The 15818-nt window shown below is 47.4% G+C and overlaps 1 protein-coding gene across 1 annotated transcript in view; it reads left to right on the plus strand.

Moving 5' to 3' along the window:
- Positions 1–7248: 7248 nt before the first annotated feature.
- The window catches only part of SORCS2 (sortilin related VPS10 domain containing receptor 2), a 565166-nt gene continuing 556596 nt past the window's right edge, over positions 7249–15818 (plus strand). The window contains exon 1 of the mRNA XM_054172252.1: positions 7249–7596. Coding sequence (XP_054028227.1) covers positions 7258–7596 — 339 coding nt within the window. The 5' untranslated portion in view covers positions 7249–7257. The remainder of the gene's footprint in view (positions 7597–15818) is intronic.

Here is a 15818-nt window from a genome sequence, read left to right on the forward strand (position 1 = left end):
ATCCTATATTCACAGGGCAATACTTGAGGGAATAGTAACATAGTCTTGATATAAGTAACCTGTCTTGGTGCACAAAAGATGATGTAAAGATGGTACAAAATACAGAGGGGTTTGGGATTGTTTTACTAGGTCAAATGCAGAGAAAGAGTGATTTAAAAGAAATTAATGTTTAAATGTAGAAATGAAATTGATAAGGGGAGCCTTGGAATGTGTGCAGCCCTTTGCACTTCTCCAGCTGGTGATTTCAATGCCCTCTAGACTTTCACTTACACAAAACACCTGCCTTCAGCTGTTCTGTTTTTGAAGAACCATAGCTTGTAGGGGAGGAATTGGTGGCAGTTGTCTTTTATGTTTCTATTACTTGGATTTTCACTATTACCCAACAGTCTTCTCCAGAAAGTGGGATAGTCAGGCTCCCTAGCATGTGATAGTGCACATTTTTTCACAGTGCTGCATTACTTTCAGCAGCTTGCTTTTTTGAGGGAAAAGGAACAAGTCTTCCCTTTACCCTTTCCTCTGTGCCACACATATCTAAAGTGCAAATAAACAAGGCAAAGAAAAAACCCAAACCACACAAAACCATGGAAAAGAATAAGGCAGCTCAGGACAAAGTACTACCTAAACAAAATGAGTGTGCTATTCTATGCACAGACAGAGAGATTGGCCATTGGAATGGGCTGCTCTGGGAGGTGGTGGAGTCACTGTCCCTGGAAGTGCTTTAAAAAGAGCCTGGATGTGGCACTTGGTGCCATGGTTTAGTTGATTAGATGGTGTTGGGTGATAGGTTGGACTTGATGATCTCAAAGGGCTTGTCCAACCTGGTTGATTCTGTGACTATTTGTAACACCTCTTTCTGAGGGTTGTTACTTTAAGTAAACCTATTTCACAGACTGAACTGTGCAGTCTTCTGTCATGTTTTAGTTGAATACATCTTCTACACAAAACTCTCTCATTTCTGTTGGTTTGGCTTTGAACCAGCCCCTGCATCTGCAGACCTCAGCCACGAGACAAAGTTTAGTAAACTCCCTGGAAAACTTAGAGCAAAATCCTTCCCCACCCCTTTAAATAGGCACACAGAGACCACACAGTTAGTACTCAGTCCAACACCAACCTAAGCTTGATTGCTTGCAGTAGAATGGCTTTGCTCTGCTGGTTAAAACCTATCAGCCATATATTGGAGCCTACCCACATCTGCATTCCTCCCTGAGCTCTTTCCATGAGGAGTTGGAGAGGATCAAGGTAGCTGTAAACATGTCATACTGAGTTCCCACTAAGCATTTACTGGGTGGGAAGCTCTACTAGAAAAATGATGACTTCAGGGATCCTTTGGAAAAGACCAAAAGTTTGATTTAGAGTGGATTTGGTTTAGCTGAGCTTAATATTTCTGTATTTGCTTGTATTTATTTATTTTCCTGATCCCATTTGCCCAGAAATGCAACTGTATTAGCAAACTCATTAATAAAATGACAGTGATAAGGCTAGATCAGAATGTCAATGGCTGGGTAAGACCTTAACAGTGTTTTTAATATGGAAGGAGCTGCATGTCTGTGCCTGAGCTGAATGTAAACCTGAGAACTGTATCCTTCGTGCCACATTTTACTTAACTAAATACCCAAATCCTTCCCAGCTTTCTATATGTTGTTAAATAAGCTTTATGAAATCTTAAGCCAGAAGAAACACAAGTGCAAAACAGTTCTGTGGAAGCCCAATCCCCATTGTCTAGCCACATAAAAGAGAAAGCTTTTGTTCTGTGTGAGCTCCTAAAGTCCACACAATAAATCCAACTCTCTCACGTTTTCAGAACTCACCTCATTAATTGCTGGGGAGAAATTATGAAGGCTGAAGACTCAATCTTGTAACAGCCACCGCAGCATTATGCTTCACCATACACTGTCTATTCAGGCTCTGTGGCATAACAACTTTATACAGGTTGGTTGTACCTCCTTTTTTTTCTTTTGTCTGATTGATGGAAGGTGAAACATCAGCTTCTATTCATTCTGCCTTGTGACAGTGATTTTACCTCTTCCCCCCCCTCCCCTTTAATTCTAGGAGCTTAAACTAGAGAAAATTACTGTGTATATTTCTTTACTTAATAGTACAAACCCTGCAAGGTGCTGAGCTGCTCAGTTACTTCTGTTGAATTAGATGAGGGCTGAAGAGATGCTCAAAGGATGAGGTTTCTAGTCTGCCTCAGTGCCTTCTTGTTTGTGGGCTACTGGACTGTACAAATGTGGGTGCTTGTGTCACTTTTCCCCCTGCATATATACTGTTTGCTAGATGGATATTGATAAAACTAAAAGCTGTTTAGCTTTCCCTCACATAGTTCACAGCTCTTCCACATTCTTTCTGCTAGCTGTATGCCAGTTGGTGCACTCATACCTGAATGCAGCTTGCTGTAATAATCAGAGATAATACACTGTACTGAAATCCTCTCTTTTGTATTGTTCAAATTTGAATAGGATAATTGAACGTGTACTTTGTAGCTTAGTCAGTCTTCCACAGAACAAAGGCAGCTACTCACTTTCTCAACTTCAGAACTTCCCACTGAGGCAGGGCTCTGTTTTCCCAGTGACAAGTATTGCTTCCTATTAATTAGGCTTTCTTCTGCGGGCATCCGGGCTGGCTGCTGACAGCAACCTATCGGTGAATTAATGCAAACAAACCAATCTGACATCTGCTCGAGTTTACTCTCTCAAATGGAACAGCTATTGAGGAAAGTGTTAAGACACCTGCATTTGTTGACTGGGGAAACAGATATTATGTTTTGGTAACTGTAGTAATACAAAAATAGAAGTTATTGTGGACCCTGAGAGGCTGAGCTAAATAAAACCTCTGCTGTTTGGCGTAAGGGAGACGAGGGTAAGGCATGATGTGTAATCATTTGCGTTTGACACAGAGGAAAGCATTTGGTTCCTTGCTAATTGGGTAACAAGGCAATAAAGCCTTGCCATTTATTAATTTGTTAGCTCAGGGTGAGCAGTCAGGCAGTTTTGGAGTCAGGCACTTTGATAAACACATGTGGGATTAGGCTGTTTTCCTGCATTTGAACAAAACCCCCTGTAGGTCGCTGTGCTCCTAATGAAGTTGTTAACATAAGCACAATGTCAGTGGAAAGGGCTTTGTATCCAGTGGCTAGAGCAAGGTATCCTAAGTGCATTTGATACATTGCTTACTTCTTTTAAAGGCTGATTTAAATCAATCTGTTTGGAGCATGCTTCAAGGGGCAATTCTTGTGTTACCAACCCAAGGCTGCGAGCAGGAAACATCTCCCAAGTTGTTACCAACATTTTGATGGGTGAGAGTGCTGCTTCCCATCCAGCAACAGAAGGAGTATTAGCACTGCATCTCGATTGCTGCTTGAGCACAACTGGTGGCTTTCTGCAATACTTTCAGTGTTTGATGGGAAATTAACCTGGTAAAAATGAAGTGGGTTAATTGAGGCCTCTTAAACCTTAATCTGTTCTGACAGTCAATAAAAAATGAGCAGACTTTATTAGGATAGCACTAATAATTCTGCCATTAGCAGGAAGAAACTTGCCTTGGCTTTACAACTAATTCTTTTTTTTCTATTTCTATTCTGGGACTAGAGGAGCTCAAAGGTGGCTGATACCAGGCTGACTTTTTGCCTGCCTCTGTGTATTTGCTGAACCAGAGGAGACATAAAAGGTGACAGCAATTTAGGGAAGCCTCTTTGTTTTAGGATCCCTAACTTGGTCTGAAGTAGCTTTGGAACTGGGAAAGTTGATCTCTTCTATTGCTTAGCTTGCTTGGGCATTACAGACAAAACTGTACTCACTGCTTTGTGAATCAGCTTCTTTCTGTTATTAGCACACTTGATCTTAACAAACCTATGAAAATCACTAGCAGCTTTGTCTCTTCTTATGGGGAATGGCTGAGGGAGCTGGGGTTGCTTAGCCTGGAGAAGAGGAGGCTCAGGGGAGACCTTCTTGCTCTCTCCAACTCCCTGAAGAGAGGTTGCAGCCAGGTGGTGGTTGGTTTCTTCTCCTAGGAAACCTGTGACAGAACAAGAGAACAATCTCAAGCTGTGCAGGGGGAAGTTGAGGCTTGATCATAGAAGGAAGTTCTTCACAGAAAGAGAGATTGCCCTTTGGGCTGCCCAGGGAGGTGGAGGGGCTGATGTCCCTGGAGGTGTTTAAGAAAAGCCTGGACGAGACACTTAGTGCTGTGTTCTGGTTGACTAAGTGATCAGTTGGATTCTATCTGGTTGGTTCTGTGATTGTGTTTGCATTTCAGCTGGAATAGTCATAACAGAAGTAATTAAATATTCTGATCATGCTTTGGACTAGGAGTATGTTATTTTGATTGTCCTTTGCATAAGCAAACATCTCTGTGAAGCTGGATCGACCTTTGTTTTCTCTTTTTGTACTCTACTTGCCTAACTCAATTGGGCCCTGACCTGAGATGCCATCCCCTGATGTTGGACAAAACAAATAAATATTTTCCCCTCTCTGGGGATTTAACTACAGGGCTTTGAATTGCATTACTGGGAGTTACATAATGGAACTTCCTCTGCGTTTTTTCAATCCTCAGCCTTCCCATCCAAATTGCTCAATGTTTTGGAACCAACTACCTGAAGGGAGGTTGTAGCCAGGAGGGGGTTGGTCTCTTTTCCCAGGCAACCAGCACCAGAACAAGAGGACACAGTCTCAAGCTGTGCCAGGGGAAGTTTAGGCTGGAGGTGAGGAGAAGGTTCCTCACAGAGAGAGTTGTTAGCCATTGGAATGTGCTGCCCAGGGAGGTGGTGGAGTCACCATCCCTGGAGGTGTTCAGGAGGGGATTGGACGTGGCACTTGGTGCCATGGTTTAGTGGTCATGAGGTGTTGGGTGAAAGGTTGGACTTGATGATCTTTGAGGTCTTTTCCAACCTCATGGATTCTATGCTGTCACCATACACAGCTGTGATATAATGTAATACAGGTTCTGTTGCTGCCATATCCCTTGACTAGAGCTGCATTTTATTGTTGTGGGTTACTGATACAGTAACTATGCATTATTTATTAGATTGGAAGGTTGACTAAGTGTGTATTAATCTGGCTGGTGTAAAACCAGCTTCAACAAGCCATTGAAGAAGCAGCCAGGTAAAAGCCCTTTATTAGTGCCAGTAGTTCTCATATGTTCTGAGAATGGCTATTACAGAGACAGGAGATGGTGCCAATATTTCATAGGATTGCCTGCTGATCTGTCTTGGGTATGGTAATCTCTGAAGGAGAGAAAGTGAAGTTACCTTTGTTTCCATCCAGTCCCTGACCTTGTAAGAACCTGATACTAAGGGCAAGTCAGTGGCAAGCACAGTGGTAGCCTGAAGGATTCAACCCTAGGGACTCAAATCTCACCACTAATAAAAGGAAACAAGAATCACATCAATTTCTGTCTGCTTTAGCATCCTCCAGGTGAGACTTTTAGTTTACATATACATGTACATTTTAAACCTTAATTCCTTATGAAATGTGAGAGTCATCCTGAATTTGAAACTGCCTTATAGTTTGAGCCACTGCAGGAGTAACAGGGTGGGATACCACAGGTGTGTAGAGTTAATCTGTGATCACACAGCTGAAAGCCTTTTTCACATGAATTTGGGATGGCCTGATTACTATAGGCCATGATGGTAGTCACACCTGGCCTACAAATGGCAGAGTTAAATGAGTGGATACTATTTTTTCCCCCCTGTTAATCTGCCTAGACAAGCTTTTGTAATCCTAATTTTCTAGGCTATTAGGGTAAGGGCAGATTACAACTAAAGCTGGTTTACTAACCTTACTCACCTGGGTTTTGCCCAGCCCACATCTCTTCTGTTTGCTGTCATCTAATGTGTCTGTAGTTGGAGTCATTGTTTGCCTTGCTGCTCTTTCAAGTGCATTTTCTGACATTAAGACCTGAGCAAACTTATCTTACTGTGAAGCTAAATACAGCTTCAGGTTTGGGCTTGGACTGTGAAGAGGGCTGGAGGAAGAATCCTCCAAAGGTTCCTGCCAACCTCAATTACCTGGTGATTCTAACCTGCTTCCTCTCCCAGTATCAAAGTGCTCCACAAGCATCAGTTTATCCACAGTTACACAGTGTGCTGCAGTGGAGCAGGAAGAGCATCCAATCTGTGATGCCTAAATCTTCTTCCACTGCTTGAGGATTTCCTGTATCCATCACAGTCCCATATGCCCACAGTGCACAATGCTGGATTAGCACTTCACTCTGGGCAGTGCTGGCCACAAGCCTGGTGTCTTCCAGAAGGTGAGGAGCAGAAGGATGGACTCACTCCTGGTCTCCACTGGAGCACTTTTGTCTTAACCACAACAAAGCTGGTGAGGGGTTTGGAGCACAAACCTTACAATGAGAGGCTGAGGGACCTGGGGCTGCTTAGCCTGGAGAGGAGGAGGCTCAGGGGAGACCTGGTTGCTCTCTACAACTACCTGAAGGGAGGTGGTAGCCAGGAGGGGGTTGGTCTCTTCTCCCGGGCAACCAGCACCAGAACAAGAGGACACAGTCTTAGGCTGTGCCAGGGTAGGTTTAGGCTGGATATTAGGAAGAAGTTCTTCCCAGAAAGAGTTTAGCCATTGGAATGTGCTGCCTAGGGAGGTGGTGGAGTCACCATCCCTGGAGGTGTTTAAGAAGAGACTGGATGAGGCACTTGGTGCCATGGTTGAGTTGATTAGATGGTGTTGGGTGATAGGTTGGACTCGATGATCTCAAAGGTCTTTTCCAACCTGGTTAATTCTGTATTCTTTGCACCTGCTTCGCTGGTACCTCGGCTTCCAGCCGCTGAGCCCTTGGGACCTCAGCTCTGCAGCCCAGGCACTGACCACCCAACCAGAGCCATGCCCTGCGCCGCCTGAGGCAGGGGTCACGCGCTCCCCCCCTGCCAGCCTCGGCCCGTGTGCCCCCCGCAACCCCGAGGGACTGCTGAGTTTCGCCGGGAGCGCGCTCCAAAAGCTCTTCTCTGGACCTCAGCGCCAAAAAAAAACCCGAAACGGCAGCAGCGAACTCTACTCATGCCGCACCGTGCCCACCTGGCCGGGCGGCATCCGAGCGGCTCTGCTATGCCCCTGCCTGTGCCCCTCCGCCCGCCCGCCCGCCCGTGGGCGAGATCCTTCCGCTCGCGCTGGGCGTTTCGGCGCGGGCCAGCAGATGGCGGCGGCGCCCCGGCTGGGTGCGCAGCCCCGCTCCGGTTACAACCCGCCCTCCGCGGCGGTGTCTCCCTCCCCGCCACCTCCCCGCCTGTCACTGCCACGCCGGAGAGCCACCATGGCGCACGGCGGGACACGCGTGTCCGCCGCCGCTCCACGCGGGGCCGCCCGCTTGCCGCTGCTACTGCTGCTGCCGTCGCTGCTGGCTGCCACCGCCGCCGCTCTGCGCTGCGCAGAGCCCTGTGGCCGCCCGCGCCCCGGAGCCCTGACCCGTGGGGCACGCAGCCCTCCGGAGCCGCGGCGAGGGAGTGGGGCGGCGGCGGGGGACGGCCGGTACAGGAGAGCATCCTCGCCGGCGGACCGGGAGCAGGTCTCCCTCATCAGCACCTCCTTCGTGCTCAAAGGGGACGCATCTCACAACCAGGCGATGGTGCACTGGACGGGCGAGAACAGCAGCGTGAGTGCTCGGGGCAGCGCGGGTCGGGTGACGGGGTCCTTGCATTACAGCCTGCTTTTACTCTTGCCCTCACCGTGGCTTTGCTGCCCCAAGTAGCGGGGCGCATCTGCCGCTGCCGCCTGCGCTCAGCCGCTGGCGGTGCGAGCGGTGCGCGCCGCTCCCCGCTGCCCGGCCGGGAGCGTGGGAGTCCCCGCGGGCCGAGCTCGGGGCGGGCAGCGCCTCAGGGGCCTTGGGATGGAAAGGCACGGCCAGGGTCGGGCCGACTCCGCGCACCCTCCGCCACTTCCCGAGAAGTTTGAAAAGTTTGCGAGCGCGCATCTTGCAGCGGGGCCGGTGCGCGGTGTGCGAAGAGGAGGATGGCCGCGGCCCCGGAGCGGCGGCGCGGTGTCCGCCTGCCGTCGGCAGGGTCCCGGCGGTCCGCGGGTAAAGAAGAGGCAGAGGGCGAGCTGTGCTGTGGGGATTATCTCCTCCAGCCCCGCATAAAGTCCCAGATTAAATTGTCGCGCCTTGATCGATTCACCTCGATTCAGTCATCCCCCGTGTAATCTCCCCCGCGCCGCGCTTGGTCTCTTCAAGAGCCAGAGAAGGAAAAAAAGCCCAAACAAACCCGAAAACCCAAGAAACCACAGCGCCGGGCTTGAGGTGGAGGGTGAGCGGGGCGGCCTCGCCGAGTCTCCGCCACGCAGCAGGCGGTTCACGGGGAGGGATGGGGTCGGACGGGCTTCCCCCGGCACGCCCCGGTGTTTCCCCGCGGCACAGCCCGGTGTTTCCCCTCGCCGGGCCGGCTGCTTGCCGCAGGGACCAGGGGATGTCCCGTCCCGCAAAGCTCTGGGAATAGCAGCAGCTCTCCGAGGATTGTTCCAGCCCCAGCGATGGATAAAATCGCGCACTGTGACCGGTGTTGGTGCATGAGGGCGTCAGTGATCGCAGCTTCCCGCAGTTAAAGCAGCGTGCCTGGCCTTTATTATTTTACGATTTATTTTAGACGAAAACCTCTCCTGGTGAGCCCCCATAATCTATTTTTAACTCACTTTCAATTTCAGCCACTTGTCATTTCTTTATGTATCGACCCATTAACGGTTTCGTGTTTGCACCGGTGGTTCCAGGGATTTGCTGCTTCTAGTTTTTCTGAAACGCTGTATGGTAGCAGTGGGTGTCACAGGTAAAGATTACAGGGCACCTTGCACTGCCTGTGTAACTTCGTAGTCAGGGAAATATCGTTTTGAAAGCTCAAGACAACTTCGTCCTGGAGGGTTTTAGCGTATCTGGAAAACTCCTGACTCATTTTTCTACTGCAGTTCAGCAAAGCTCTGACTCTGCTTGAACTTTGTGAATTTCACGTAAAGTTTACTTAAGCTTGGCTCACTTCAGGGAGTTTGTGTTGTGCTTCTCATAAGTGTGGGAATTATCCTCCTTCCTCTGGGATCTCAAGTCCTGGTTTTGCTAGGGAATTATCTAGGATGTGGAGCTGCTAAGGCTCCAGGCATGAGGATGCAGCGTTGCTCTTACACACGCCGAGCACTTATGTTAATGGTCAGAGGCGTCAGAGTTGGAGTCAGCATCATAAAGCCTGACAGTTTCCCAGGCACTTTTTTGTTTGCGCAGGAAGGAAGCCTAAGGTGATGGCCATGCTCTTTGAAAGAGAAAATGTTGCAAATCAGTAGCATCAGCTATTCTGATTCTGTCCTTCCTCCGTTTCTCTGCTGCTTAGTCTGCTGCTGGCTTTTTTGTGGACAGTGCTTGCAGGCTGTAAGAACTACTTCCCTGAAGAATTCGGTATTAAAAAGTTGGCATGAGTTCATTTTTTTTGGGGGGGGGGGGGGGGGGCATAAATGGCAAGTAACAGCTTTCATGCAAAATGCTCTGCACTCTAAACCAAATACAGTAGAACCTTGCTAATCCACATTTATGACTAGTGGTCTCTCCTCGCCTCTCTGCAAAGATTTAATAACAGATGCTGCAGTCAGGGCTTGTATTGCTAAAATGTTATTATTTTTTCACGGTATGCTACAGTTCACTTGCTAAAGTACTACCAAGTAGTCTCTCCAAAAGCAAAGATAAATGGCAACTGGCAGAATCAAGGCAGGCGGTTAAGGTCTTTGCTGCCGCTTAGTTAATTTGTTAGTTATTCTCTGCTAACTCGGTCTTACTCTCTACTAACTCGGTCTTGCAGGATGATACTCTCATGGTGAGTGCCTGGAGACAGTCTCCACACTTTACATGTTCAACAAGACATGCTTTTGCAGAGTTAGTTAAACAAATGTGTTGCTTACTCTACCTGCCGTCGGGGGAGTTACCATCGGGCAGGCGTGGATTGGAACGAGTGACCTGGTAATGAAAGACTCTCCGCTGCCCTATCCCAGATGAGAGCAGCCAATCTTTTTTTGCACTGGATGTTTTACAGTGTGACTGTTGGCAGGCTTTTTAGAAGGCTCTTTTCTCGTTAGCTTTGTTTCATTGCATGTTTCCAGTGGAGGATCTGATTTTCACAAAAGCTTCCAGAGAAACATGAGAGAAAAATGATTTGTATAGAGTTTGTAGGATCTTTCTTTTTGTGTGTGTGTGTGAAAAGAACTGGAAGAAATACATTAAGCCAAAAGGAAGCAGGATGGGCTTAAAGGGCTTGGAGAGAATTTTGCTGCTGCTGAGATGAAAAGAATTGAAAATAAGTACCTGATCCAAAACATATTTAAGATGGTCTTGAATGTTGGTTTGGTTATATAGTTATATGTGTATGTGTGTGCTTATTTTACTCTGGTTGAAGTGTATGGAGGCAGGAAGGCTGAGATCCAGTGCTGCTCAGACCTGGCACATTCAGAAGCTGGCAAATCCTGCCCTGCCTGGGAAGCACAGGCTGGAGCTGGGAAGTGCTCCTATGCCCCAAGCGCACCACAGTCAAGGAGAGAAGGGCTGCTGCTGGTAACAGTGGGGTTTTGGATCAGGCCCTGCAAACCTCAGGAGGCACTGAGCAATCTTTAGGTGTCACCACACACACCTGGCACCTATTTGGAGGTACTCAGCACTTTGTAAACCAAGGAGCTAATCTAGTTCCTTTACCGTTTACAGCTGTGTAGCTGAAAATTTGACCGTGATGGGCTCCAGGTGACCACAGAGCCGCTTAAACATCTCACTTGGTAAAACACATGAAGAAGGAAAAGGTGGTAGGATTGTTCCTTTGAGCTCTGTGTTGGAGAGAGACAAATAATCATGAAGGATGAATGGGTAAGTGGTCCTCTGAGGGATGTGCACCTGCATGAGTAGTTCATTGAAGGTGCCACCATGGCATGCTCCTGTGTGGGTCAAGGGCAAATAAATAAATGCAGAAGGAGCAGAGGTTAGGTTGATGTGCACATGGAACTGAAGAAAAATTAGTGATACCTTGTAAGTGCTCTTGTGCTGCAATCATGGGAGTATGTTGTGTGTCTTGAAAGAAATGAAGGAGGCTATAAATTAAGTTAGTCCTCCCTCCTCCCCCTGCTTTTCCATGCTGTAGAAGTCTTGACACCTACTTTATTACCCTCTTGTAATGCCCTTAGCTTTGTGAATTAGGGCAGCAGTGGCTTTGGTAGTGCAGTAGAGTATATGGCTGCACTGATTGTGAAGTGAGCTAGAGTAACAGGGAAGAGCACTGTTCCTTGAGTACCTTGCGCTGGCGAGAGGGAGCTGTGCAGGGAGGAAGGCAAATTGCTTCCTGTTTTGTGTCCTCATTACTCTTACTTTGTGTTTGAATAATTAATTATTTATAAATCCCCTTGCTGATAACAAGCCTGTCACCTTTCTTAACAGTGGGATGTGTGGTTAAAACCATCACTAGTGATGCAAGTCTTGCAGAGCTGCTCCTCGTAACGACGAGGGTGTATCTGGTTAGTGAATTGCTACAATTAGTATCTCTTCCCTCTGTCCTCTGTGCCCGCAGAAATCTGTTGTGCGCTGTTACTTTCAAACAAAGGCTCATGCAAGTGGAACTAATTTCCTTTCCAGTCTTAAAATATCATGAGCTGAGGAGATGACAGGTGGGTGGTGCAGTGCACCGTTTACTCCAGCACAGGCTGCTGATTGACACTTGCGTAACTGATAAATGACACAGGGTTGTGCATCGGGGTGGATACAGGTGGTGTGCTCGCAGGACAGCCTCCTGCTGCCTTAAGCTGAACATGTGTCTTCCCAGATTAACTATAAATACACTGCCCTTCCTGATTTGGGGAAAAGTAGTCAATAGATCACACACAGAATCATTCAGGTTGGAATAGACCCTCAGGATCACCAAGTCCAACCCAGAACCCTACTCTACAAGGTTCACCCCTAAGCCATATCCCCAAGCGCCACATCCAAACCACCTTTACACACCTCCAGGGCTCGTGACTCCACCAGCTCCCTGGGCAGCACATTCCAATCCCTGACCACTCTTGCTGGGAAGAAATGTTTCCTAATGTCCAGTCTAAACCTACCCAGCCACAGCTTGAGTCCATTTCCTCTTGTTCTATCACTAATTACCTGGGAGAAGAGACCAGCATCAGCCTCTCCACAACCTCCTTTCAGGTTGCTGTAGACAGCAATGAGGTCTCCCCTCAGACTCCTCTTTTTCAAACTAACTATCCCCAGTTGCTCTTCATAAGATTTACTCTCCAGGCCCTTCCCCAGCTTCCTTGCCCTCCTCTGCACTGGTTCCAGCACCTTCACATCTCTCTAGTATTGAGGTGCCCAAAACTGGACCCAATGCTCGAAGTATGGCCTCACCAGAGCTGAGTACAAAGGGACAATCACCTCCCCGCTCCTGCTGGACACAGCATTTCTAATCCCAGCCGGGATGCCACTAACAGCTTTTTAAACCCCCCTTTCCTTAGAAGAGCCCTCACAGTCATCCCAGAAGCCTTTTTTTGTGCTAGGTAAACAACTCTCTTTGCAAAACTATATTCTTTTTGACCCTCCTGGGGAATTTCCAGTGCACATTGATACTAGCTGATTTAAAAAACACCAATCAAAACTGAACCAGCAGTACAGAGAGAGTGAAACTCATATTCACAATTGATTTTTGACTCATGGGCTGCTCTTCACGCTGTGTACAGACTGCTGAAGTATTGTGACCAGGACTTTGGCCAACTCCTTTTAACTCTGCAATTTCATGGTGCCAGTATTTCCTTTTCTGTTGTTTGTTTGTTGTCAAAATATTAACTCCTTGCAAGCCCTTATTTGTCTAGTAAGCTGATGTCCTGATCCCTCATAAACATATAGCTCTTTGTTAGGAAAATAAACATAGAAATAGACAAAGGTTTTTTTTCCCCAGGTGTAGTGTTCATGGAAATAAACATAGAAATACACCTGCATAAAAAAACCCTTTGTGTATCATAGAATCACCAAGGTTGGAAAAGACCTCAAAGATCATCAGGTCCAACCTGTCACCCAGCACCTCATGACTACTAAACCATGGCACCAAGTGCCACGTCCAAGCCCCTCTTGAACACCTCCAGGGATGGTGACTCCACCACCTCCCTGGGCAGCACATTCCAATGGCAAACAACTCTCTCTTTGAAGAACTTTCTCCTCACCTCAAGCCTAAACTTCCCCTGGTGCAGCTTGAGACTGTGTCCTCTTGTTCTGTCACAGGTTGCCTGGGAGAAGAGACCAACTCTCTCCTGGCTACAGCCTCCCTTCAGGGAGTTATAGACAGCAATAAGGTCTCCTCTGAGCCTCTTCTTCTCCAGGCTAAGCAACCCCAGCTCCCTCAGCCTCTCCTCACAGGGCTGTGCTCCAGACCTCTCCCCAGCCTCATTGCCCTTCTCTGGACACGTTCAAGTGTCTCAGTACCCTTCTGAGGGGCCCAGAACTGGACACAGGACTCAAGGTGAGGCCTAACCAGTGCTGAGTACAGGGGCAGAATGACTTCCCTGCTCCTGCTGGCCACACTATTCTTGATGCAGGCCAGGATGCCATTGGCCTTCTTGGCCACCTGGGCACACTGCTGGCTCCTGTTCAGCCAGCTGTCAATCAGCACCCCCAGGTCCTTTTCTGTTTGGCAGCTCTCCAGCCACTGATCCCAGCCTGTAGCACTGCATGGGGTTGCTGTGGCCAAAGTGCAGCACCTGGCACTTGGACCTGTTGAATGCAATCCTGTTGGACTCTGTCCAGCCTGTCAAGGTCCCTCTGGTGTAGTATTCATGGAAGTAAGCATAGAAATATACAAAGTTTGGTTTTTTTCCAGGTGTAGTATTTATGGAAGTAAACATAAAAAGATACAAAGTTTTTTTCCCAGGTTTAGTGTTTATGGAAACAAACATGGAAATATACAAAGGTTTTTTTCCCCCAGGCTTAGTATTTAGGGAAACAAACATGGAAATATACAAAGGTTTTTTTCCCCCAGGCTTAGAATTTAGGGAAACAAACATAGAAATATACAAAGGTTTTTCCAGCTTTAGTATTTATGGAAGTAAACAGAAATATACAAAGTTTTTTTTCCCCCCCCAGGTGCAGCACCTTGTCAGAAGGGAAAGTTTATTGCACATCTACAGCAATTGCTGCACAAAGGTACTTGAACTGATCCTGGCTTCTCTCTATTGGAATGTACTGCCCAGGGAGGTGGTGGAGTCACCGTCCCTGGAGGTGTTCAGGAGGGGATTGGACTTGGCACTTGGTGCCATGGTTTAGTAGTCAGGTGGTGTTGGGTGACAGGTTGGACTTGATCACAGAATCACCAAGGTTGGAAGAGACCTCAAAGATCATCAAGTCCAATCTGACCTCATGACTAAACCATGGCACCAAGTGCCACGTCCAGTCCTCTCTTGAACACCTCCAGGGATGGGGACTCCACCACCTCCCTGGGCAGCACATTCCAATGGCTAACAATTCTCTCTGGGAAGAACTTTCTCCTCACCTCAAGCCTAACTTCCCCTGGTGCAGCTTGAGACTTTGAGGTCTTTTCTAACCTTATTGATTCTAGGATATACAGCTACCTACTTTTTTCTTTTGATTTAAAAAATACCACTCTTTGCCCCACAGTTTCACCATTTATGATTGATACAGCCCAGTGATCAGTAAACATATTCTTCTGGCAGACCTTTTCTTTCAGTTGGTTTTCTGGTTGGTTCTGTTTGCAGTAAATTTTGCTGAGGGGAATCTATAAAAAGCATTGACTTCAGTATTGCTGCAGCAGTGTCTCTAACAGTCAATGTATTTATCTCTAGCCAAACTGGCCAAAAGTCCATTTGTGGGATGGTTTTGGTGCTGTTTCTCTGGAGCAGCCAGGCTCCTGCTTGTGAAACTGAAGGGAGCATGAGGTCAAAACTCCTGGGGGCTCAGATCTTTGATAAATGGCAGATACACTGCAAAGTGAAAGGCAGATTTCCCAGAGGGAGAGGGGGTTTAAAATGCTCGAGATGATAGTGTGATAAAGACCAGAAACCAAAGCCCATAATCATATTTGAATGGAACAGCAGAATCCCACACAGAAAGCAGAATGACTTTAATCTGACTGAAGTAACTGTGGAGTTTAACATCTCCCCCCCCACAATTTATTTGCTTCTGCCAGGTTCTGCTTACCCTGTGTTCCAGTCTTACAGCTTTCTGGTCATGTCTCTGCCAGCTGAGCTCTCTCCACGTTTCAGCTGCTATAGAAAAGAGAGAGCAGCTCTTCTTGTCCTCTAAACAGCCACTTAAAACTGATACATACATAATTATTAGGTGTGTGTTTCAAATACACTTGAAAGTCCTCCTCCATGTGCAGCCCTCCACACCTGCTGTCATGCCTGGTTTTACCTGGTTTGCTGGTTTAACTGGCATTGCCTAGTTTGCTTAGGAGCAAGGTGCTAGCAGCCTTAGCTTGAGTAGCTGCTACTGTGCCAACACTGGGACGAAGGCAGAGGCTTGAAATCTGTGAGGGAAGTTTAGCAAGGGACACTAAAGACAAGCACCAGATTGAAATCCTCTCTCTGATGCTGCTGATGTTTTCCACGTGCATGATGAGCCGAATCTGGCCTAACACCAATCATTAGGTACGTGTTTAGGCTCTTGATAACAGGTTCACATATCACAGTGGGAACATAATGCATTCTTCCCAAGCTTTACAGTGTTAGGAAGCTCCTGAGGAGCTTTTCAGACAGGAGAGAAAAAAAAAAGTAACTGTTTGGCTAAACCAGGAAGTTCTGTGAGGTGTGTACTCATCTATGAACTTAAAGCATGAAACTTCCCAAGGTTATGGAGGCTTTTATGCCAAGCCCTTTGTATGCCCA

This window comes from Dryobates pubescens, chromosome 23 (genome assembly GCF_014839835.1).
Source record: "Dryobates pubescens isolate bDryPub1 chromosome 23, bDryPub1.pri, whole genome shotgun sequence".
NCBI lineage: Eukaryota > Metazoa > Chordata > Aves > Piciformes > Picidae > Dryobates > Dryobates pubescens.